This window comes from Silene latifolia, chromosome 11 (assembly GCF_048544455.1).
Source record: "Silene latifolia isolate original U9 population chromosome 11, ASM4854445v1, whole genome shotgun sequence".
Taxonomy (NCBI): Eukaryota; Viridiplantae; Streptophyta; class Magnoliopsida; order Caryophyllales; family Caryophyllaceae; genus Silene; species Silene latifolia.
This window is the reverse complement of record NC_133536.1, coordinates 92,894,621-92,917,560: the sequence shown is the minus strand read 5'-3', so window position 1 is coordinate 92,917,560 and position 22,940 is coordinate 92,894,621. Positions and strand designations below refer to the sequence as shown.

Here is a 22,940-nt window from a genome sequence, read left to right as displayed (position 1 = left end):
AACCATTGCACGTAGTCTAATGGACTTTAAACGACCCGCACGGACAATCGACAGACTCTAAACTGTTCCCGACGACAGGTCCTTGACTCGTACCCTCGAGTCGCCTTGGCGTCGCCCTTTCCGACGGCAGGTCCTTGGCCCGAATCCTTTCGAGCCTCCTCGACGTCGCTTGGGTCTTCAGGTTGTAATCTTCGATTGACCTGGGGACTCTACTTTGACTTTCGCCCTGTCCAAGCCTCAGTCAAAGTGGGGGCTCTGTAGATACCCAGTATCTGCTAAGACTCCAACAAACACCCGATGATTATCGGACTACAACATGTTTTGGGATCGCAGCGTTTGATCGACAGTTTGTGTACAACTTTACGTCGGAAAACTTAAAACGATTTCGAAAACAAAACATTTCAAAACATTTCAAAAATACCTGGAGTGTTTAATGCACGACGACGGGGTCGCAATGACACTAACTAGAGTCAAAACCGACACCGGACCAAAAACCGACTCGAAATTCAAAATCCCGACTCCAACGACGAGTCAAACCGAGTCAAACACAAAAACCAAAAATATCTCAAGCCTTCTATACTAAGTTTTCCCGGATTCATGTTGGTCAAGTACCAAACATGTGACTACAAAACCTAGGATAGAACAAATCATGATTGCGTTTGTTGTGATAGTGACAACACAACTCGAAGTCCCGCGATTTGGCTCGCGCCTCTTTGAGCAGCCCAGGTGGCCACGTCGCTCAAAACTCAAACAACCACTCATTCTCCTATAAATACCCCTCAAATGTCACCCATTTGAGACTTACGCGAGTGTCCGCCCCCTCTTTTATCCCTTAAAATTCTCGACTCGACTTCTAAAGTCACAATCCGACGCGTGTTTACGACCTACCGATCGTAAACACGAGCCTTACACATTGTTTGGTACCGTCATCGTGCATTAAATCACTTGTCCGACCACTTTGACCACTACACCATCACTAAACTCTTAAAACACTCTTTTACTTACCAAAACGGTTTTAAATCGAGTTTTTTCCGATCAAACAAGTTGTTACACTTACGTCGGTCACTCGCCATACCCAAACATGTAAGTATGAGGGTGTAAAAATCCTCTTTTATTATGTTTTCATTTGTTTCCTGACTCTAACATGCTAAAACATGCATAACATGAACCAAAACATGGAATAAACGAGCCAAAACTGATTTTTGGTCTGAGGCAGAAGCCCCTTAGGTCGCCAAATGGCTCGCGCCTAAATGGGGTACTCAGACCAGAGATCAACCGTGTTTGTTCTCGTCATTTCCTTTAATCTATTTTCATATTTGTAATCGGTTTTTTACCATTTCAAGTATTTTCGAAACCTTTTTGTTTCATTTCACATGTTTTAACCATAAAGCATTTTTCACCCTTGGTTCTTCATACCATCAAGGTTAAATTCGTGTTTCGGTGATAATATTTGGTTAATGACATTTAAGAGGTATTTTAAAGCCTTTTATTTCATTTCTTCACATTTTCAAACAAACATATTAGTCACCAACACGAAATCATCCTTGGTTCTACATACCATGCCGGATTTTAACCCGGGTACGATGACGAGTATCGACTAATTACATTCAAAATGGACTTAAAACAATTAGTCCATAATCATTTTCAAAACTATTCATGTCAAGCTTGTCAAATCGGACCCGACACCGAATATTATCAAATAATGATGATTATTCGAGTCTAGTCCTTCAAATCAACAAATGCGGTCTAAACGACCCTTTCAAAATCAAACCGGGTTCAAATACCCATTTTCAACATGTTTCATAACGTTTTCTAAATAGTCAGAACACGACATACAGCCGTTGGCTAACCCGCGCCTCAAGCAGGCCTTTTCCTCTCATTTTCAAAACCAGAGGGAGGCCCCTTACACCGCCGGCTGGCTCGCGCCTCTTATAGCCGTCCCCACAGTGGGGCATGTTCCTTCCAAAGATTAGTCTAGGACGATCCCGACTCCGGTTAACCCGGATATAGGACGGATCAGATGACTATTCAACCCACATTTGCAAAATGCCTTACTAAGACAAATGGATCTTGTTATGCACCCTAAACCTAATACGGTAAATGGATGTTTAATTTCCGTCTTGCATGCAAATCAACCATTAATCCAACTCGACATCTTATACTTGATACTTGGGTTAAATCAACCGACTTAGAAAGCTCTCACATGTTAGGTTTAAATCATTGGATGCGCATTCATGCATTTAAACCGTTTTATCAATTTTTGCATTCAACCAACCAAGATCGATCAGTAGAGGCCGCTAAACGCGGGCGGGATTGGGTGTCTGATTAAAGGGCTTCCCAATACGTACCTTCACCTCTTACTCAGAAACTTTGGATAGCGGACGACCTTATCCAGGGCGTACGAGAGTCATTCTAGAGATAGGATGCTAAAGAGGGACGATTTCCTTATGTTTAGTACCTATGTCAAAACGCTGCTTTGTGCTTCGATTTGACCGAGGTATAAAGTGGAATTTGAACGGGTTCCAGGCATCCCACAAATGCTTGGTGGCGACTCCGAACATCTCTAATCGTTTTGAGACCCTTACCGAGACGAAACCGACCGATCTAAAACGATCCGGTCGAAAGCATTTTTACGCCGCCGAGCGTGGCTTTCAAAAAGACCGCTGCCATTGCCCACAGATCGGCTGGGCATACGCAGGTGGGCCCATGTCCACAATATGTAATTTTTGTTTAGACACCTGTGTGATATTGTTTTCCTTCATATCTCTTAACTTTTACTTGTTTGTTTACATTGTACTTTTTTTGCTACTTCTTGCCAGATCCTACAAGTACTATATCTTCTTCTGCCCCTAACGATATTCATGAGTCTGCAATTACCTCTAACGATAGTAACAATATTATTGAGTCTTCAATTACTTCTACTGTACATAATGAACCACCTGATGGACCTAGCTCTACTCCACATGTTGAATAACATTTGTTCCTTCTCGTGTGCATCAACTTCTTTTGGACTCCACACCTGGTGGTAGTGAATTGTGGACAAGGAATGTTGCACTTGAGTTTAAACCTCATATTGGACAGTTTTTTGAGACCTTGGAAGAAGCTATCAGTTTTTATGGTATGTATGCAGAAGCATGTGGTTTTGAGCCTATGAAGACTTCCCAAAAAAGGTCTAATTCTGGTGATGTGCAGTATAAATTTGTTGTTTGTAACCCTAAAGGTTTTAGAGATTGTAAGAGGAAAGCTATTGTTTTACATAGTGCAGAGGAGCAGGCAACTCCGAAGCCATTTGATATCTGAAACACTAAACTAACTAGGATTGGTTGTACTGCTATGATTAAGTTTCGCGATAATGGGGCTGAGTATGTTGTTTTTCAGTTTCGTGAGTAGCATAATCACCGTGTTTGTTCACTTAGAACGAAATCAACAATTTCAAAAAAACACACGCACCTCCATCTTTACCATAAAAAGACAATTATTGATCATTCAAGGGTTAATTAAATCCCAACAACGATATTTAGAAATGTTAAGGAATATGTAGATGGCTATGAGAATGTTGGAGCTTAAATAGTTGATTTTAAGAATTTTGGATTGGATATCAAATGTTTCATAGGAGACCGGGATGCTCAACTGTTTATTAACCATTTCGAGGATAAACGTGATACCAATCAAGGTTTTTACTTTGCTTCTGAGGTGGATTCTGGGAAATGTTTGGTTCGTGCGTTTTGGTGTGATGTAGAGTCTCGTAGAAACTACTCTTTGTTTGGTGATTACATCACTTATGATCCAACTTACAGTACGAATAAGTATTGTATTGTTTTTACTCCTTTTATTCGGTAGACCACCACAAAAGGTCGGTTACTTTTGCTGCTGCATTGCTATTTCATGAGGATGAAGACTTGTTCAAGTGGGTCTTTGAAGAGTTCCTAGCTGCTATGGGTCAGTAAGAGCCACATTGTATCATTACTGACCAATATGCTGGAATAAAGCTTGGTTTGCGTGCTGTTTTCAAACATGATAGGTGGACATATTGCATGTGGCATATCATGCAAAAGGTCATTGGTAAGGTTGGGCCTGCAATATCGAAAGAGAGTGATTTTGTAAGCCGATTGAATGCTATTGTTTGGGATGCTGAGTTAGAGCCTCTGGAATTTGAGGAAAAGTGGTCTCAGTTGGTTAATGAGCATAACCTTGAAGGTAATTCCTGGTTGTCAATTATGTTTAGAAAAAGGAGAAAATGGATCCCAGCTTATTTTTGTGATATTCATATGGGTTATCTATTACGAACAAATCAACGATCTGAGAGTCAGAATAATTTTTTCAAGCGTTTTAAAAATGCACATGGTACACTTGTTGAATTCTAGATGCGGTTTCAAAGCGCCATTGATGTACAACGCCATACTCAAAAGCAACTTGATAGAGACGCTGATTGTACTCTTCCACAATTATCTACTTCTCTTAAGTTGGAAGCTCTTGCTTCTAAGCTTTATACACATACTGCTTTCGCAGATTTTCAACTAGAAGCTACTGCTTCTATTTGTTCTCTTAGTGTTGGTGTCTTCACACCACCTGCCAACGGTATAGAGGTAATTGGTATAGCTGATGCTAGAATGCAGAAGACTTATCAAGTCGTCTGCAATTATACAACCAATGATGCAGAATGTTCTTGCAAGTTGTTCAACAGAAAGGGTATTATTTGCAGACACATTATATGGGTTTACGCCGGGAAACAAGTAGAAACTTTGCCTGATAAGTACATCGTTATGCGGTGGACCAAGAATTCACACAAGATCCCGCTTTATGGTTTACATGGTGAGTTAATGGACGACTTTGATGCCACTTATTTAAGGAAGCTGGAGATGTGCAAGTTATGGTTAGAGTTCTACGCAACTATCAGTCTACTCAAGAATGTGCCTAACAATCAGATCACTTATCTTGCTGACACACTGAAGCAATTTAGGGTCAAACTCAATCCGCAAGCAGAGTCAATGACCAAAGAGCGGGATTTGCAGATGCTTCTTGGATGCAATTTCTCAAATGAGGTGAGGATTCTGCCACCTCATCAGGCAAAGAACAAGGGTAGTGGGAAGAGAATGATCTCCAAAAAGCAACAATGCATAGCCAAAGCGGAAAAGCCTAAAACGCTTTGTCATAATTGCAAACAAATGGCTCACCATGATAAGCGTAACTATCCTAATGCTTTTTTACTCGATGCCAACAATAAGGTATGCTCACCATGACAAGTCTGTGTATAATTTCTATTTTATGAAACTTTATATATGGTCTATGGTCACGAGTCAGAAACAATATCACACCTTATTAGAAATAATATCACACCTTATACTAAACAATATCACTATTTCAGGATATCAAGTCTGTGTATGATTTTTATTTTATGAAACTTTATATATGGTCTATGGTCAGGAGTCAGAAACAATATCACGCGTTATTAAAAATAATATCACACCTTATATAAAACAATATCACTGTTTCACCTTATTTTTGTATTTTTCAGGGGAGTTCAGATGAGGATGATGTTGATGATGGTTGATCGATTGAACGATTTTCTGTTAATGGCTCTCATTAAATAAAGAAGCAGCAAATAGACGACATATTTCATTACTAGTATATTATATACACCACAAACTTCATTATTAGAGTATAGATTATACGTTATTTATATAGAATATACTCGGTTATAATATTAGATCATTTTATTCGCCACTTGTCTTATTTTTGTCATTTTTTGTGATACTGAGAAACAATATCACACGTTATGTTAAATAATATCACACTTTATACTAAACAATATCACTATTTCAGAAGTACTTTACATGCCTCTCCTTTTCTGTGTGCTGTCAAAATATATCACACCCAGTGTCTAAAAATATCACAAACTGTTAGAAAGAATATCACACTTTAGCAAGAACATATAATACTAAATCTTGAAGATTTTTTATACATGGAATATCACGCTATATTTCAAAACAATACCACACTTAGTTGTAGACAATACCCATTATGTGTTATTGTTATACAATACCACAAGTCATTATAAACAATATCACACAGAGTGTAACAAAATATCACACAGTCTGTGAAACAATATCACACATCAAAATAAAATATCGCAGTTCATAATAAACAATATCACATTTTGTTTAAACACAATCATTGTTAGTTAGATTTATTATGCCTATGCAGTTTTTGTAAAACAATATCAACCTGTGTACACAACAATATCACAACATTCTAAAAGCAATATCAAAGTGAGATTTTAAAATCCATATCCACTGTTTTTTTAGAACCAATACCACATAGAAGTGTGATATTGTTTAGAATAATGTGTGATATTGTTTATCAAACTGTGCGATATTGTTTTACTGGATATCTGTTTTTATTATTGGGAAGAAATATCAAAACAATTATAGCACAATATCACACGACACTTGAAAGAATATCACACTTTACCAAGAGTTATATCAGATCCAAAAGAACCGTCACTACTTGTTTACTATTATAAAAAGTTTACCATTAAATTCCTTGTCCTACAAACATTACATCCATTAAGTTCCAATTACAACTTTGTGCTAACAAATCTAGTAGTCCTAATTCCCTCCTCTACCTCTACCTCGGTTCTTAGGATTTGCAACGGCTTTACTCTACCTCGTTTGTAGTTAGTTTGGGCTCTCTACCATATTCACCATCTCTTCCGGAATCAGCTCCTCTGTAAAGCAAATACATAATAACAGTCAGTTATTATTTTTGGACACTTTTTATTTTTGTATAACAATATTCTACCTTTTTGCATATCAAAACTGTAAATGTTAGGTTTTGGTTTTTACCTTTTCCTAGGAGATTTCCGAAGAATTGGTATTTTTGTGTTAATAATCGGTATCCCAGTACAATCCTTCTTTGTTGTCGGCGGAACATCTTCTTTATTTGCCTCCTGGTGAACAACATCGGCCTTCTCTTTTGTCGGAACTTCTACATTTGGTACTTCCTCCTTCTCAATAGTTTTCTCCTTTCCCTTTACCTTACCACCCTTCTCTTTTGCATTTTCGTTGTTCTTCCTGTTTTGCTTTAATATCTTCCAAAGTTCCTCCTTTCCAGCTGAAAATTCTTTTACCTTTTCGATCAAAGGTGTCCTATTTTCATTTATGTCAGCTAAAAGCAATGCTACTGTAATTTCTAGCCAGTAGTAGCGCCTATACACTTTCTGGTTCAAGTCGGCTTCAAACATTTCTCCCTCATACCGAATCATGTCACTAGTAGAAAAATATTTATTTGCGGCTCCAAAAAAAGGGCCTTTTGCGGCGTTTTTGATATAGCAGCAAATGTGTGTGTGGGGGGGGGCAAATAGCAAAGTTATTTGCGGCGTAAAAAAAACGCCGCAAATAAATAGCCTATTTGAGGCGTTTTTTTTTTGAAAAAACGCCGCAAATAGGTATTAAAAAAAAATTTTTTTTTTTTACAAAAAAAAATAAATCCAAACAAATGATTTAAATATAATAACTCTCCAATAGAATGACAATATTACATTATTTTTATTCATACATCAAATAGAATAAAGGTGCTGTTTGGCCTTACTTATGAAAATTGACTTTTCCTTTTTAAAATGAGTTTATTCACAAGTTATTTTTCGGAAAAGTTTAGTTGTTTAGCCATACTTTTGTAAAAGCGATTTCTCACAAAATTTATATGTTTGGCCTAACTACTTTAATACAACTTTTGTTGGCTTATTTGGTTCTTTATATAAAAAGTAGAAGTAGAAGTAGTAAATATATACTTCTCCTTTTGGGGGTGAATAATCAGTTTTTGACTTCTCAAAAGCACTTTAAAAACTCTCTAATTTACCATGTTTCGCCAAGCTACTACTTTTTCGATTACAAAAGCAATTTTTAAGCTTGGCCAAACAGCTCCAAAATACATACAAATACACAATACTCCAAAACTAATTACAATTGGACTAAAATGCAAAACTAAAAAGTAACTCAAGTTTGATTCTTATCACAATCTTCTAAAACTTAAAGACTTCTACTACGGGCCTACGGCTACCGGTGAACAATTAAAAAAAACAGAGCAAAAAGAATCCAAATAGACAATCATTAGACCAAATACATTAGAGACCAAAAGAACCAAAAGCAACCATGAAAATACAAGAACATAGCTCGTGAACAACTTCATCATCCGTGCACTGCAAAATAACCATTCACCAAGTCAAGAAACAAACTGATGCAGACTAGATGCAAGGCACTCATTCACTAACTCAAGCAACCGATGTAGGCTAATGCAAGGCACTCATTCACCAACCTATTCAGTAAACCTCAAAAATAACCCATGTACAACACTATATACACATGGAATTAGAAAAATATCGATACACAATTGCCAATTATAACGGGATGTGAGAGAGAAATAAATTTCTTGCTGCTACTAAAAGATATAAGATACCTAAAAATTTACAAATGCCTCAAATAGAGAGCCGTAAATTACCAAGTCATCCACTCATCCATAACCTATACACCCACAAATAACAATAAACAGAATTTAGCGAATGAACGGTTGAGCTTAGCCTGCCAAAAAAAAAAGAGTAGCCATGGAGTGTTAGTGTTTGCTTCATTAAGCTATAGTTAAAGTAAGACTCCTCATAACATATTGGAAAACCTGAGACGAGGAGGAATTGTATGAAGAATAGTACCTCACAGCTCCCACAAGAAAAAGAATATGATAGTGAAGTGTACCTCACATAAACCCTTCTCTTTAATTATTGAATGAACTCAGCACATCTGCGAAATAAAGTGGTACCTGTATATTCATGAACCAAAAATTAACAAGTGAAGATATGATCGAGTCCCCAAATACTTCTCGTCTGGGAAACTTTTGATTGCATGTCTGCGTAAATTTCTCACAACTTAAAAGATTTTGACATGTTTACTGAAATAGATATACCACATCCAACAAATAAATACTAGACAGAATCTTACACAAAGTTATCATGTAGTGTCCCAAACTCAGAATGGTTGGGGAATCTTGTAAACAGCTTCAGCGGAGACCAACCAGACCTGAATCAAACAAAAAAAAGATTGCATTACGGAAATGAAAAAAATATAACAAACCAAGGTAATTTATGAAGATTAAAATAAGAAATGTGAATGTTAAATTGAGCAATTCATGATTTAGGATTTGTGAAAGATGAGAAGTGAACTTGAACCATAACTCAGTTACAACAACAACAACATGCACATCTTATTGAACCACGCTTTCTAGGATAAGGGCATCTTCTTCAGATGACATTACCCTTGTTATTTTAAATTTTTGTGGGTCAAAATCAATTCACTAAATTTCTGGCTACAGATTGGGTTTCTATGATAGTTAACTCTCCCAAAAAGGTTGGGTTTTGGAGAAACTTTTGAGGTGTTGGTTTGGTAGATTGAGCAACTTAAAGCCTGAAAACTTGAGATTGTTGACATTGTTGCTACTTCCGAGTATCACAAGTTTCTGGGTTTGGCTACAAATACACTAAATGCAAACAGGAAAGCAATAAACTCAACCCCCTCGCGTAAACATAACTGAATAATTACAGTAAACTTAACTCTGAACCTATGTGCCATTCAAACTGCTATATCTTCACCTTTCTGAGCTCCGAACCTAGCTGCCAGGAAATTTTCCTAACGCATCAAGTACTAAGCTAACAATGTTGTCATCACACGACATATTTTAGAGATATTACGAGTTAATTATCTGCAAACCGCTTTATTTGCACGTTAACGAATTTTGAGCTTACATGATACTGAAGAGTGAAGTCCAAACAACACACGGATATACATAAAGCCTAGAATTTTATAAACAACTTTTCAACCCAACAAAATACAAGGGTAGTCACTACATGTATTAAACAACAAATAGCCTTAGCACTTGGCAGTCAACGGCTAATGATTGAAAGAATGCCGCCAAGAGTAACATAAATTTGTAAGACTGTTATTTTGATGCGAGGGGAGAAAGCCTCAAATTTCATAAGCCCATAACATCAGATTGAATCAGTTCAAGGCTAAAACGGAAAATAGAAAAATATGCTATAATTATCAATTGATAACTTCAAATAACAACTTAATTCTACTAATTAGCATAACTTTCGAGTTGAATAAATAAATAACAAAACCTTAATTAAATACCTCTCAGACATGAGAATATAAAAGATCAATTGAGCTGAGTGTTCCATCAGGGTTCATCATTTGTCTAATATCAACACTCTGTGAAATGGATTTCTGCAACAAGTTCGATAAATACTATAAGCAATAGTAATATTACACGTATAATGAAAACCAATCCAAAGTCAATGATTAGCGGAACTTCGCGAAACCTGCTGGCAGCCTTACAAGGCAAGCAACCCACCAAACGACCATACACCAACATACAGTCTGCAGATGAGGGTCAGTCACAGTCCATCGACAAAGAAGCAAAGTAGCAGAGATATGTCCCTAAAGTTTGGACAACAAAACAAGAGCAATAAAGCCATTATTATTCAAAGATAAATATAACAGAATATAAAAAATTTTCTGCCTTTTGTAGAGGCATTTTTTCGGAAATCAGAATCTACAATAAAAGGATGAGACATTTGAAGAGATAAACTAGTTTTGTGACCCGTGCAATGCACGGGTTTTATCAAGACGCTTCCTCAAAACTTTGTTTTGATACGAAAATTTAATGAAGGGGAAAGAAAATGTAGACCAATTTTTTGGAAAACAATATATTTAATATACAAAAATCATTTAAGAATATAGATAATATGTTTTAATATTATAGATAAGTGAATTAAATTAAATTATAGATAAATAAATTAAATTAATGTCATATAATAATAAATTAATGCCGGTTGACGAAATGAGCGGAAAAAGGGAGATTGTCGTTGTCGGTAGGAACAGTGATGATAAGAGACGTAGTAATTGGGTATGAATGTGTGTGTGGCATTGAGGTTATGCGGTTGACGTGAGCTTCAAATGTCTGCGTGGCTTTTTTTATCCTACGTGGACTTAATTGGTCATTTTAAGGTAGCCTTTTAATAATATTTATAGATATAATAGAATATAAAATTCTTTCTGCCTGCAACTAATTCAATAAACAAGCCTGCCTTGAGCTCTATAAACAAATATATACGCAGTACTAAACACAAGCAGCTCTGAAGGCAACTAGAATGAAAAATGCTCGCTATCTCTCTGAACAATACTTTTAATGCAGCAACTCCTAGTAGGTATTACACCCATGCCTTGTCCAATTAGTAATAGGTATCAGTACAATAAACAACAAGAATTAGCAACAGGTCATACCATACAACTTTGGACCTTTCAAAATCTCGTTTGTTGTATGTACTTCGAGCAAGATATCTCTACCATTAAGAAAGAAAAAATCACACTCAACAATAGTATATACTTAGCAAAATAGCAGCAGAATACGATCTACTAACTAGTTACTATAACACCCCTGCCTTGTCCAATTTTCCAGGTTTTGAATGATACTGAGCGAGTGTTATTAGAAGAGCCTATCAGCAGTAGGGTGTTCTCGATCACTTAGGCATAGAGTGCAGATGTTCTTTTGATAAAAACAGAAAACATAGATACAGACTAGCAACTCAATGAAATAAGAACTCTGGCTATGATCATAGCATACTAGTTCTTCAGTTCTTTTTACTAAAAGTTATTCTGAATTTTGATGAGAGATTGAAGGCTAGGAATCTGAGATTTGGTGACACTTTCTAGGGAAGTACTCACATCAACTGCAAATCAATCATCCACACAAGAATTGACTAGAAACAAACGTAAAAAGCTGAAAAGTGAAGAATGATCAAAACTTACCATCCAATGTATGCCAAATAGGAGAACTAGTAGTAGTCGTAGGACTTTGAGCTGATGTAAGAGATGATAGCTGAAGTAGAAGTAGAATTAGAATCATTATGTTTCTTAGATATTTTTATAAGATGACCAATAGAATATGGTAAGAGAACTTCATGTAGTAAGCTTTAACACACCTGATCAGTAGAGCTTAATCCTTTTGAAATAATGGCGTAAGTCTGACAAACAATAACAAGAACAATGAAAGAAAGTTATAAAAAAAAATATAACTAGGCTAGTGTAAAGACATCCAAGGACTAAAAGAAGGTTTAAAGAGAACATCTGTGACTCGAAATAAAGCGCTCAAGTCAGTAACATACTCAGAAGTGAGATTACTTGCCTGATTAGAAGCAGAACTTTCAGTGTTGAAGCTTTTTCTCAGATCAGTAACCTATACCTTCGAAGTTCATAACAATGAACATAAAGACGGAAACCAGACACATACCCTTAAGGCTCTTTGAAATTCATAACAAATTGGATGTGTCCATTTATTTGATAGCCATTTTGCTGACCCAAAATCAGGAGGCAACAAATTCATGTCATATATACATAATTTTATCAACTCGCAACATTATACTCCCTAAAAGATTAACCACAAATATTGTACTACAAAGTAGTGTCACAGAGGGAAGTACTTGAGTTTCAAAGTCTCTAGTTAGCAAAATATTTGCTACTCTAGTATCGCGATAGACAATGACAAGCTGCTTTCTGCTTACATTCTGTTTGCATCATCTTTTAGGACCGTACCCCTAAGGCTTTGGACCAAGATGAGATAACTTGGACTCCATTTGATTCACCATTTCTCTCTACTTCTCTACTTTCTCTAATTATCCAAATAATCGAATATCTTAGACATTCAATTTATATCATTATAACATAGTGAAAGCAAATCTACAAAAAAATATTGTTAATTTCACCCAATTATAAGCAAAAAACAAAACCCTAGATTCCAAAAATATACCTTGAGGTCCCAAATCGATTTGGTCGGAATGAAAGAGAAATTGGCGGCGAGTTCTGGTGAAGGAGAGTTGAACACGCAGACAAAGAGAACGATGAGGCTGTCAAGAGAGAGCGACGTGTAGAGGAAAAGCGTTAGGGGTGTTGTGGGAGTCGGTTGAGCGTCGTGGGTGGTGGACAACAATAGTGGTGGTATCGCTAGTGGCCAAGAGTGATGCACGGACTATGGTGGTCCGCCTTGGACGGTGCTGAGTTGAGGGTGATGACCGATGAAGGATAAGGGAGGGGTACGAGTTATGACTGATGAAAGAATGGTGATTGCAAAGGTGATTAGTTGAGGAGAGCTGTCATTTTTCTTTTATTATAATTGTATGGCTATTTGCTGCGTTTTATCAAAAAACGCCTCATATGTTGTATTTGAGGCGGTATTTACAAGAAAACGCCTCAAATAGATTTGTGTGTATAAAAAATAAAAATAATTTGATTTCTATTTGCGGCGTTTTGCTAAAAACGCCTCAAATAGAGAGCCGCAAATTAATGTTTTTCTACTGGTGTGTGCATCATTAAGAAGTTTCCAGACTCAGTATTATTTATCTGTCTTTTGCCAAGGGAAGTTGATGTTGACAGTATCAAACGTTATTATATCATCCGCTCTTTCAACATTCTTCATTGTTAGGTAGTCACTCATGTGCTCAGCCTACAATATTAAGCAAAACCATTAGTGATAATTTTCACAAACGCTCAAACCCATTATTTTATGTTAATATACACCAGACATTTAAAGAAATCTCAATTAATCATACCACCAAATCTGCAACTTTGTATATTTCTGTTTGCTCCCAGTCGGCGTACTCTGTGCTGTCCAGCACTTCCACTGCCTCGGTTTTGAAATTAATACAAACACATAAATAATGTTCTTTCCATACCAGATCTGCTTCCGGGTTACAGGGAACTATGTTTCTTCTAATGAATTCGCCCCATTCTCCGGAAATATTTTCTTTATTCAATTCTCTGTCTCCAGTTTCTTCGGTTTTTACTTCCTGTTGTGTATATATATGTTAAAAGTCCTATTTCTTTTAAAGAGTTATTACATTTAATCACAGTGTGAATATGTTTAAATCAAGCTAAAACGACAGCTTACCATGTATCAAATCCCAAGAAACATTAAACTTATTTCACATTTTCCTAAGTGCTCTATGTGGTTCAGAATTAGCGACCAACATTCAATCACATTGCTACTGACGTGCACATTTGGAAGCAACAACAATATATCATCTCTGACAAGGTATTGATCATTACTGAATCTGGCAACCACCTCACTGCTCCAAACATTTTCACAAAACAAATTAAAACTAGTCCAAACAATATCACACTTCTCTAAATATAGTATCATACCAATAAAGAAAAAGTATCACAAAAAATAGTACTGATATATTCAAAGATTTTAAAGAACCATACTCTAATGGGAAAATGTGGTCGTCCAATATGCAGTAGTCAAGCACTTTTTTCCACATGGTCAACATCTTTGCACATAGTGATTTGTTAGCCTTCATAAACCTTGAGACGACCTCCAACTTAGCATCTGCTACACCACAGTTGTACGTCCTTCCAAGGCCATCTGATTTCCCCCTCCTACCGCTTCCCACGACACTTGCAGAACTATCATCTACCGTAGATAGAAAAATATATATTTTTGTTATTCAATACATAATGAGTATTTTATAATGAAAACAAGTTAGTGTTAAAAAAAAAATAACCTTTGATTTTTGATATGGGAGTCTGAACATTCCTTTTCCCACGTTTTTCTCTCTTGTTTATGTTTGCTGTTTTCCTTTTTGTCAGCAATTTAGGTAACAGTGTTCCTTTGATGGCATTAAGGTTTATAACCTTCTTCAGGACCTCACTCCTACTTTTATTTAAATCACTCAAGACGAGCGTCGCTGCAACCTCCCCCCTATATAACTGTCTCTTCTTTTCTTCGTTCAGTTCACTTTTAAAATCCTCACCTACAAAAAACATTATGTGAAACATCATGAATAATCCACAATCCAGGTTCAACTATTTCGTTTGCCAATGAAATGCCACATTTGCCAACACGTAGTCCTATACTTTTAGCCAACTTTCATTACCTTTAGTGTTGAGGTAGTGACCATATATAGTCCCATGTATATGTTTATATTAAATAACTATCAAATTTCTTATATTAAATAACTATCAAATTTCAAGCTTAGCTAACAAAATCATTATATCCTTTGTTCTTATTTTTAATATAGTACTCACTATTAAATGAGTCAGGTGTACACGCTCCTCGTCTTCAAAATTATCATAGACTCGGTTTTCCAAGTAGAACATTTTCTCCCTCTTGAAGTCAATACAGACGCAAATGTAGTAATCTTGATATAGCAAAGGTATGAACACCTATAGAAATATTATAAAAAAAATACCCCAAGAAGTGTTATTCACATAATATATAATACAATATCACAAGTAACGAGTAACAATATTACAGAATATATAATACAATATCACAACTAAAATATTAATTTGATTTAAGGAACAATATCAATACTTACTTTTGACAATATCACATAGTATACTTAACAGTATCACAACTAAAAGTATTTTTAATTTCTTATCATATCTGAATTCAAATTCAGTGGTTGTTTATACTGAGTTGACAACATATCCCGTATCCTACATACGTCCTCCTTAAGTCTCACCAATTCATCAACATCTTCTTCATCTACAAGTAAGATTTTCTCCATAGCACCTTGTTGTCCATAAGGGAACTGATTAGTCTTATTGAGACACATTTTTACACTACCTGATTTAAAACACGATAAACACATGAAGTTTATGTTTTCCATAGCCAGTGGGCAAGGCCGCAGAAAATCCTTGTCGGTCTGTTGCTGTCCTTTTGTGACATTTGGAACTGATTGAGCAATATTGCTCATGACTCAATAACCACTGCTTCGATATTAGTGTTAGGCAACAAAGACTCAATATCGCTCTTTGGTATGGAATGGTAAATATTGAAGTTTTTTTTTTTTTTGGGAAAGGTTAAGTTTATTAGAATCAATCAAATAATGTGTACATCTGAGTATATATATAAAACCGCAATCACACAATCACAAAAACATTATGCTAAACTAAGCCTACTAAGTCACTTGCAGGCTTTGTAGCCAATCTTGATCCCGGGCTCGTATAGTACTCAAGTTCATTCTCAGGAAACGGTGATGGACATCCTGCAGAATCTGGTTCACCATATCCTCAGGCCCTCTCACATAGCTATTCACCCTTGCTTCATTACGCACCATCCAAACAAAGTAGATCAATGCCACATGACATGCTTCTATGAATCTTCTCTGCAAACCAGTGAGCCGCCTAGCAGAAGAAAACCAAAGTACCAGCTCTGATAAACGGAAATTAATATGTAGCTGTTGCTACAGCAGCCTGCAGCACCGCACACTATAAGCACAGGTATAAAAAAAGATGATCATGGTCTTCATTTGAGAGAGCACAAATATCACGGTTCATATCAGCAACAAATCCCATTCTTGCCATTCTGTCTTTGGTAAGTAACCTCTTGTGCATAAAAGACCAAAAAATAAAAGCAGTCTTAGGCACATTCATTGTGTTCCAACAAATAAATCTCCATCCAACCCTTGAATGCTTAGTACGAAGCCATTCATAGCTTGAATAGGAAGTATAAGCCATTCATAGGCTTGGGATAAAAGATGCTAAGAGTTGGAACAAAGCTCTCATTGGGAAATATGCTTGGTGGTTTGCAACCATAAAAGATCACCTTTAGGTTCGATGGGTGAGCCATGTTTATATGAAAGGGACTGATTGGTTTGATTATTATGCACCCCATGATAGTAGCTGGACCTGGAAAAAAATTACTCATACAATGCAAGTCTTCAAGCAAGCCTATGTTGGTAAATACTGAAGTTGCAGACAATCTATCTGTTCCATTTTCCAAAAATATTAGCATATTAGTTTTAAAGTATTATTATGGAGCAGATTAATTCATGTCTTACACTGAAAAAATAAACTTATGACTTCTTAATTGTATGATCCGTAAGGAAGCAATAATCCATGACATCCTTCCGAAGCTTCAAGACAGACTCAAATAAATGGTCTTGTTTGAACATTGAATCTGAGACAATTTGAGCATCCTTATCTGGAAAACCACAGTCCAAAGTACACCCCAAGTTGAGCACCCTTGTCTGTGTGCAACAAATACTCATTGATGCTCCTCGTTCCCATTGCTCCCAACTGAACATTTGTTACAACCTCCTTCAACTAAGTCTCCACACTTTTATCATCATTCTTTTTCTCTGCCTCTTTTCCACTGCCCTCTGTGTTTGGTTTCTTAGTATCCAAGTCCTTATCAATTTCAGCCATGTCTGATACATTTGTATTCCCATTATTTTTTTCAGCTTCTTCATCAACGCCATCCACATTCATTTTCTCAACATCTTTTTCAATTCGCTCCTCAATATTTGGTACGTTGTCAACATTTGTTGTATCCGCATGCCTTTTTCAAGCCTCCTCATTCATTTTCTGAACCTCTTTTTCATTACCCTCATTTGGTGTATCAGTGTTAACCTCCTCAACAACCTTGGTGTCTCCTAAACCGACATTGAATACAACTTTATCAAGCTGAGTCAACACATCTGTCTCCTCATTCATTTTTTCATTCTCTTTTTCAATGCCCTCTTGATTAAGTGTATCACGATTCAACTCTTCATTAAATTCCTCCACAACGGCACTTCTTACTCCTACACCAATATTTGATATTACATCATTCAAATTTGAATTCAGGTCATTATCCAGCCCATCATCTTGGTTTTTATCATCACCATCATGTGCCCCTATTTTGTTTCCACTTCAGTTTCAGCGTCAGCTTCATGATCAGACGCCTGCGTATGTCTTATCTCTGGTCCTTCTGAAGAATATGGGGTTTTTTTAGGGTCTTGTTTTTGCTGGCAGATGGAGTACTGAATCTTTGATATTGAAGAATTCTCCAAAGATCCAGTTTTTTCTCATTATCCACTCTTTTTGACAATTTTTTATCGTCCCAATGTTGGATGAGTGGTAAAGTGTGTGGCAAAACATCGCCCTTAAAGTCAAACCTATGCATATACGCTAGCATAAGAACTATTATGCATCCGCTGACAGCTGACTTTGAACCTTCTTTGAACACCTTAATAGTCTTAACCATTTCGTCAAATACGTATTTACACCAATCAAATTGTCTTATCCTTGTCACATGCTCAACAGCCTTTACCAGTTTCAAGTCCAGCGCTTTATTTGAAGATGGTGCTAGGAAAATAGACATGCTGTAAATTACGAACATTCTTTTAAATTCATCTTTAGCATCATTACATTCTATCAATTTGTCATGCACATCCTTGAACATAATTGGAGCGGAAGTACTCTTCAAATCAAACTTCGCCCTGCACGCATTTTTCAACTTAGTGTCCGTCACAGCATTGGTGTTTCCCATGTGAGCAACGTCCACTTTAACACCTTCTCGAGGAAGTTGAAATATGTCATGCACATCGTCTTTGGTCAACAGAAAATCAAACTTTTTTGTTATGAACATGTTGTATGTGTAGTCAAATGCCTTCAGAAGCAACTTTAGAATTCCGTGTGGAATTTTTGTTAGTTTTAACTCTAACAATCCACCAAACCCAATATCAGAAACAACCCTTTTTTGTTCTTCATTTAAATTGCTAATCAACACAACCAACTTTAGTGGCCTACACTTAGTCTGAAATGGTTGTCCCTTCTTTTTTTTTTGACCTCAGGCTACTCTACCACTGCATTTTGTATCACCATTTCGTCTTCTTTGCTTTTATTTTTATTAGCAGATTTTGATTTCTTTGCTGATGGTTATCCACTTTTTTTGTTGCTGACAGGCTGCTCTACAACTTCATCTTGTATCGCCATTTCGTTGTCTTTACTTTTATTTTTATTAGCGGCCTTTGACCTCTTGGTTGATGGTTGTTCAACATCATCATTTGTCACTAGAGGCCTCTTTTTGCTGAATGTTTTCTTAGGTTTTTTGGAAGCTGTCAAGTCCATTCTGCTGAATCAATATCACACTTCATTAGAAATAATTTCACACCTTATACAAAATAACATCACTATTTATATCACTGGTTATAAGTATTTTTAAAGGAGTATACAATTTTGTATTTCTGTTAAACACTATAAATATTACAACTTATCAAAATCCATGATGATTGAGTACTACTAATTTTCACATTCAATATCACAACATACAAATAACAGTATTACAAGGTTTTCTTTATCATAGCCAACACATATATCAACATTACGCATTTTACTGAACAGAAATCATCAATTCATGAACCGCATTGTCAAACAAATTCAATTCTGTAATATGAAACTGTAATTGTACACATTTAAACAACGTTTAACCCTAATTTTCGCGATTCAAACAATATGAAACCCTAATTTTCACAAATAAACAATGTTGAAACCTTTCAAGTTGAGAGGGAACAATTAAACATTTTTTAACCCTAATTTTTCACAAATAAACAATGTTGAACTTTTAATTTCACAATCAAACAGTGTTGAAACCTAAATTTCGCAGAGTTTAAAACCTAATTAAATGGATTAAAACAATACGAAACCCTAATTTTCAAGTTCGAACAATGTCGACCCCTAAATTTCACAATCAAACAATTATGAACACTAATTTAGGAGATTTAAACAGAAAAACATGTAATTAACAACTGCAACAGAAAAACATGTAATTAACAACTACGAATTTGTACAATTATATGAAAATTATTGGAAATTAACAAAGTTTAGCAATAATTTTCGTACTTAAATTAACAACTGCATAAATACTCGTTTTTAACAATTATTTCACTAAAATTAAAGTATTCGAGAGCATTAAGGCAAAAACTGTACCATATTTCTGCTCAAAACGCAATTGTATTGAAGAATGATTAGTATTTGTTCGTAAATTGTTAGTGATTCGCCAAAATAATCGAGAGCTTCTTGATTTTTTTTCAGATTTTAGAGAGAGAAAGTGAAGAGTAAAAAAAAACTGTCGCGCGTTTATGAATTTTGAACAAGTAAGGGTTTTGTTTTGTTACCTTATTAGCGAGTGATATTGTTTAGCATAACACATGATATTGTATTCGTTACTCAATCCTCAAATATTTAGTAGTTCTCACCAGATCCCAACTCTCTCTCTCTCTCTCTCTCTATATATATATAGAGATAGGTTCAGACGAGTCCACAAATATTGGGTTAATGAAAATGAAAAAAATGAAAAAAATGAAAAATGATGAGAAAAGAAAAGATGAAGAAAAAAAGAGAAAAAAAGTATGAAATGAAAAAAAAAGTATGATTTGAATTGAAAAAGAAGAAGAGGTTGGTGTAAGAAAACTCTCATGTATTATTCATATCTTTTGGAGAATTTTCTTATGGTTTGCATTACAATATTGGGTTAGTTTCGGGATTGAGCATCCTTACATTTTGGAAAGTTGCTAGCTTAACTTAAGCTCCACATTTCTATAATTCTTTTGTTCCCCTTTCTACCCATGTCTTTTATTCTTCTTCTTACCCATTTGGCTTCTTTTTCATGCTTGCATATGATTGTTTTTGGCTTGTATTTTTGAAATGATTACCATATTAGAATGCGGGCACATTCTCATGAGTCGAGGATAAGTGAGTGTTTTCACACAAAAATGTCCTTTCACATACAAATGAGTTTGAGTGCATCGTGAGAGTCCATTAGTCAAAAGATCATGCAAGAGCTTACAGGTTTGTGTTGGAATATGTGTCCTCCGACAATAATGCGATCACAACTGTTAATCATGATGATCACATGGTTAAGTCTCATTAAAAATGAATACAATTGGGAAGTAATATTGTTACTGTCAACTGGTCAACATATATCGGTAATGATTGGCTTACTAGAGTTTGACATTACTGTCGTGTGACGGTGGTGATCAGTTGACCCCCTAGGTCATACCTAAAGGGCGACACTCTTAATTGATTATTTAATTAATCGTATAATGTTACGAGTTAATTAAATTACTTGAAAATTGACGGACGATTTTGGAAGTATAATTTACGTATCAAATTGAAATGTGATTAAATGAGATACGGTCTGAGTAATCAAATTGTATAATTACTCGGATGAAATAAATTGTTTAATGTAACAATTAAATTTGAATGAATTATTATAAATACAATCCGTTGTGATTTATAAATGGAGAAATGTTTTTGGTACAAGTAATTATGAGATTACTAAGTCGATTTTGTATGTGACGTATTTTTATTAATACGTTGATTTTTAATATGTTAAAAATACATAACAATTTATGTCACATATGACATGTGACATATTGACAATTGACAAAAATAATATGGATTCCATATTATCATTTGTACCGAAATTATGGGGTTATTAGGTTAATATTGTGTTGATTAATTTATTGAGAAAACACAATGATTACCTATATCCTAGCCATGCAACTCTAATTTTCTTGTGAAGATAAAAATGTTCATGCATTGGCTCCCCTAAAAAGTCCCCCTTCCACCCGGTTTTTTATGTGAAAAACCATCATTGGTTTTTCATATAATTTTACCTATTATCACACTAAATTAGTTTAGTGATATTCATTTTTTATTTCCATCATCAAATAAGAGATTTTTAGTGAGATAAAAAGCTCTCTTCTCCTCCCTCTCTAAACCGAAAATATTCAAAGTGTTAACAATATTTTTGGTTCAATTTTTCATAGATTAATATTATAACTAGTATTTGTAATATTAATTTTATTAAGAGGAGCCTTGGGTATTATATTTAGGGAGAGATCTTACTCTTAGATCTTTGTTCTTCCATTGGAATAAGCTCAAGAACAAAAGAGAAAGGTGATCTCTTTTGTGCCCAAATATCCGAAATTTAATATGTAAGGACATAATTTCTCCTCTATTTATTTTAATGTTTGCATGCATAAGATTCGTTTTATTTTATGACAAATTAGTTTTGACATATACGAGTATGTTAACATGTATAAAAATCTACATTTCCTTCAATTGGTATCAGAGCCACGGTTGTTTGCATGCAAATTGGTTAAAAGTTTTTCCGAGTTATATGAATAACGAAATAAAACTTGTAAAATTTGTGTTATTATGATATATCACGAAACAATTACATGCATGTTAATATTTCTGGTCCTAAAGTGTTTTAGGATTTTTGGTTAATTTTTCGGATTTTTTATTGTTCATATTTAATAATAATGACATTTAAATGTGATTTTATGAGTAAAAATGTCATTTTTGGTCGAAAATTAGCTATACTTCGAATTTTCACTTGGTTTTTGGATATGTTGTTACATATATTATTTTGAGATAACCTGTAAATTTTCATAATTTTTGCACTTGTTATGCTCAAAAAATGAATTTTTCATTATTAAATTCGGATTTAAGAGAAAAATAGGTTAATATGAGTTAAATTTCGAATCTGGTCATAGAAAATTTATATGTTGTCACATGCAATTTTACAAGAAGTGTGTAAAATAATTGGCTATAAAGAAGTCTTTTAGCATGATTTATGAATTTTTGAAGAAAAATGACATAAATAGTGACTTTATTAGTGAAAATTAATAAAATATAATCTATGACTTAGGAAAAACGTCTAATGTTGCATTTTATTATATTTTTCAGATCTAAAATTGAAAAGTTAATGAAAATAATTTTTCCATGTTTTTATGATTATTTTATTAAATATCGATAAACCGCAACATTGTTTTTCCGGAAAATTTTCGAAATTTTTAACCTAAGATTTTGAACATTATGAGTGTCATGGATTTTTCCAGAATGTTCATGAATTTTAAATTTCAAATTTTGAATTTATTTGAAATTTTGTGATTTATTTGAAGTTAAATAGCTTATTTTTGTAATTTTGGTCCATTTATGAACAAATTTGTAAATAAAAGTTAATTATGGTCAAATTACTAGTGAAGACTATATTTTGAGTCCTAAGTGGTTAGGGTAATTAACTAGTGCATAAATATGAGTTTATGCATATTTGTGATTATA

At 34.9% G+C, this 22,940-nt stretch overlaps 2 protein-coding genes and 1 long non-coding RNA gene across 24 annotated transcripts; 1 reads left to right on the top strand and 2 right to left on the bottom strand.

Moving 5' to 3' along the window:
• The first annotated feature begins 4,364 nt into the window (after nucleotides 1–4,364).
• Nucleotides 4,365–5,551, top strand: LOC141613676 (protein FAR1-RELATED SEQUENCE 12-like). Its single transcript, XM_074432419.1, has 2 exons — nucleotides 4,365–5,225; nucleotides 5,516–5,551. The coding sequence occupies exons 1-2, from the start codon at nucleotides 4,365–4,367 to the stop codon at nucleotides 5,549–5,551; spliced, it is 897 nt and encodes a 298-aa protein (XP_074288520.1).
• A 961-nt stretch (nucleotides 5,552–6,512) lies between these two features.
• Nucleotides 6,513–7,445, bottom strand: LOC141611816 (uncharacterized). The gene is made up of 2 exons (XM_074430452.1): nucleotides 6,846–7,445; nucleotides 6,513–6,727 (listed from the first exon to the last, which is right to left on the bottom strand). Exons 1-2 carry the CDS (start codon nucleotides 7,262–7,264, stop codon nucleotides 6,658–6,660), a joined length of 489 nt encoding a protein of 162 aa, XP_074286553.1. The 5' UTR covers nucleotides 7,265–7,445; the 3' UTR covers nucleotides 6,513–6,657.
• A 416-nt stretch (nucleotides 7,446–7,861) lies between these two features.
• Nucleotides 7,862–13,255, bottom strand: LOC141611817 (uncharacterized). Of its 22 annotated transcripts, XR_012528784.1 has the most exons (12): nucleotides 12,850–13,249; nucleotides 12,229–12,395; nucleotides 12,026–12,067; nucleotides 11,853–11,922; nucleotides 11,328–11,386; nucleotides 10,364–10,481; nucleotides 10,176–10,268; nucleotides 9,597–9,655; nucleotides 8,988–9,065; nucleotides 8,745–8,808; nucleotides 8,455–8,519; nucleotides 7,862–8,197 (listed from the first exon to the last, which is right to left on the bottom strand). It is a non-coding gene; the product is annotated as an uncharacterized LOC141611817 (long non-coding RNA). The 22 variants fall into 22 exon arrangements; XR_012528780.1 differs by having other exon boundaries at nucleotides 8,455–8,808; nucleotides 12,850–13,252; XR_012528783.1 differs by having other exon boundaries at nucleotides 8,455–8,808; nucleotides 9,597–9,651; nucleotides 12,850–13,252.
• Nucleotides 13,256–22,940: the final 9,685 nt, after the last annotated feature.

Bases quoted from the DNA above. Each gene is read 5' to 3' on its own strand.
- LOC141613676 (XM_074432419.1), top strand. From the start codon at position 4,365: ATGCGGTTTCAAAGCGCCATTGATGTACAACGCCATACTCAAAAGCAA. The intron at 5,226-5,515 runs GTATGCTCACCA...TGTATTTTTCAG, and splicing joins TACTCGATGCCAACAATAAG to GGGAGTTCAGATGAGGATGA.
- LOC141611816 (XM_074430452.1), bottom strand. From the start codon at position 7,264: ATGATTCGGTATGAGGGAGAAATGTTTGAAGCCGACTTGAACCAGAAA. The intron at 6,728-6,845 runs GTAAAAACCAAA...TTTGCTTTACAG, and splicing joins CGGAAATCTCCTAGGAAAAG to AGGAGCTGATTCCGGAAGAG.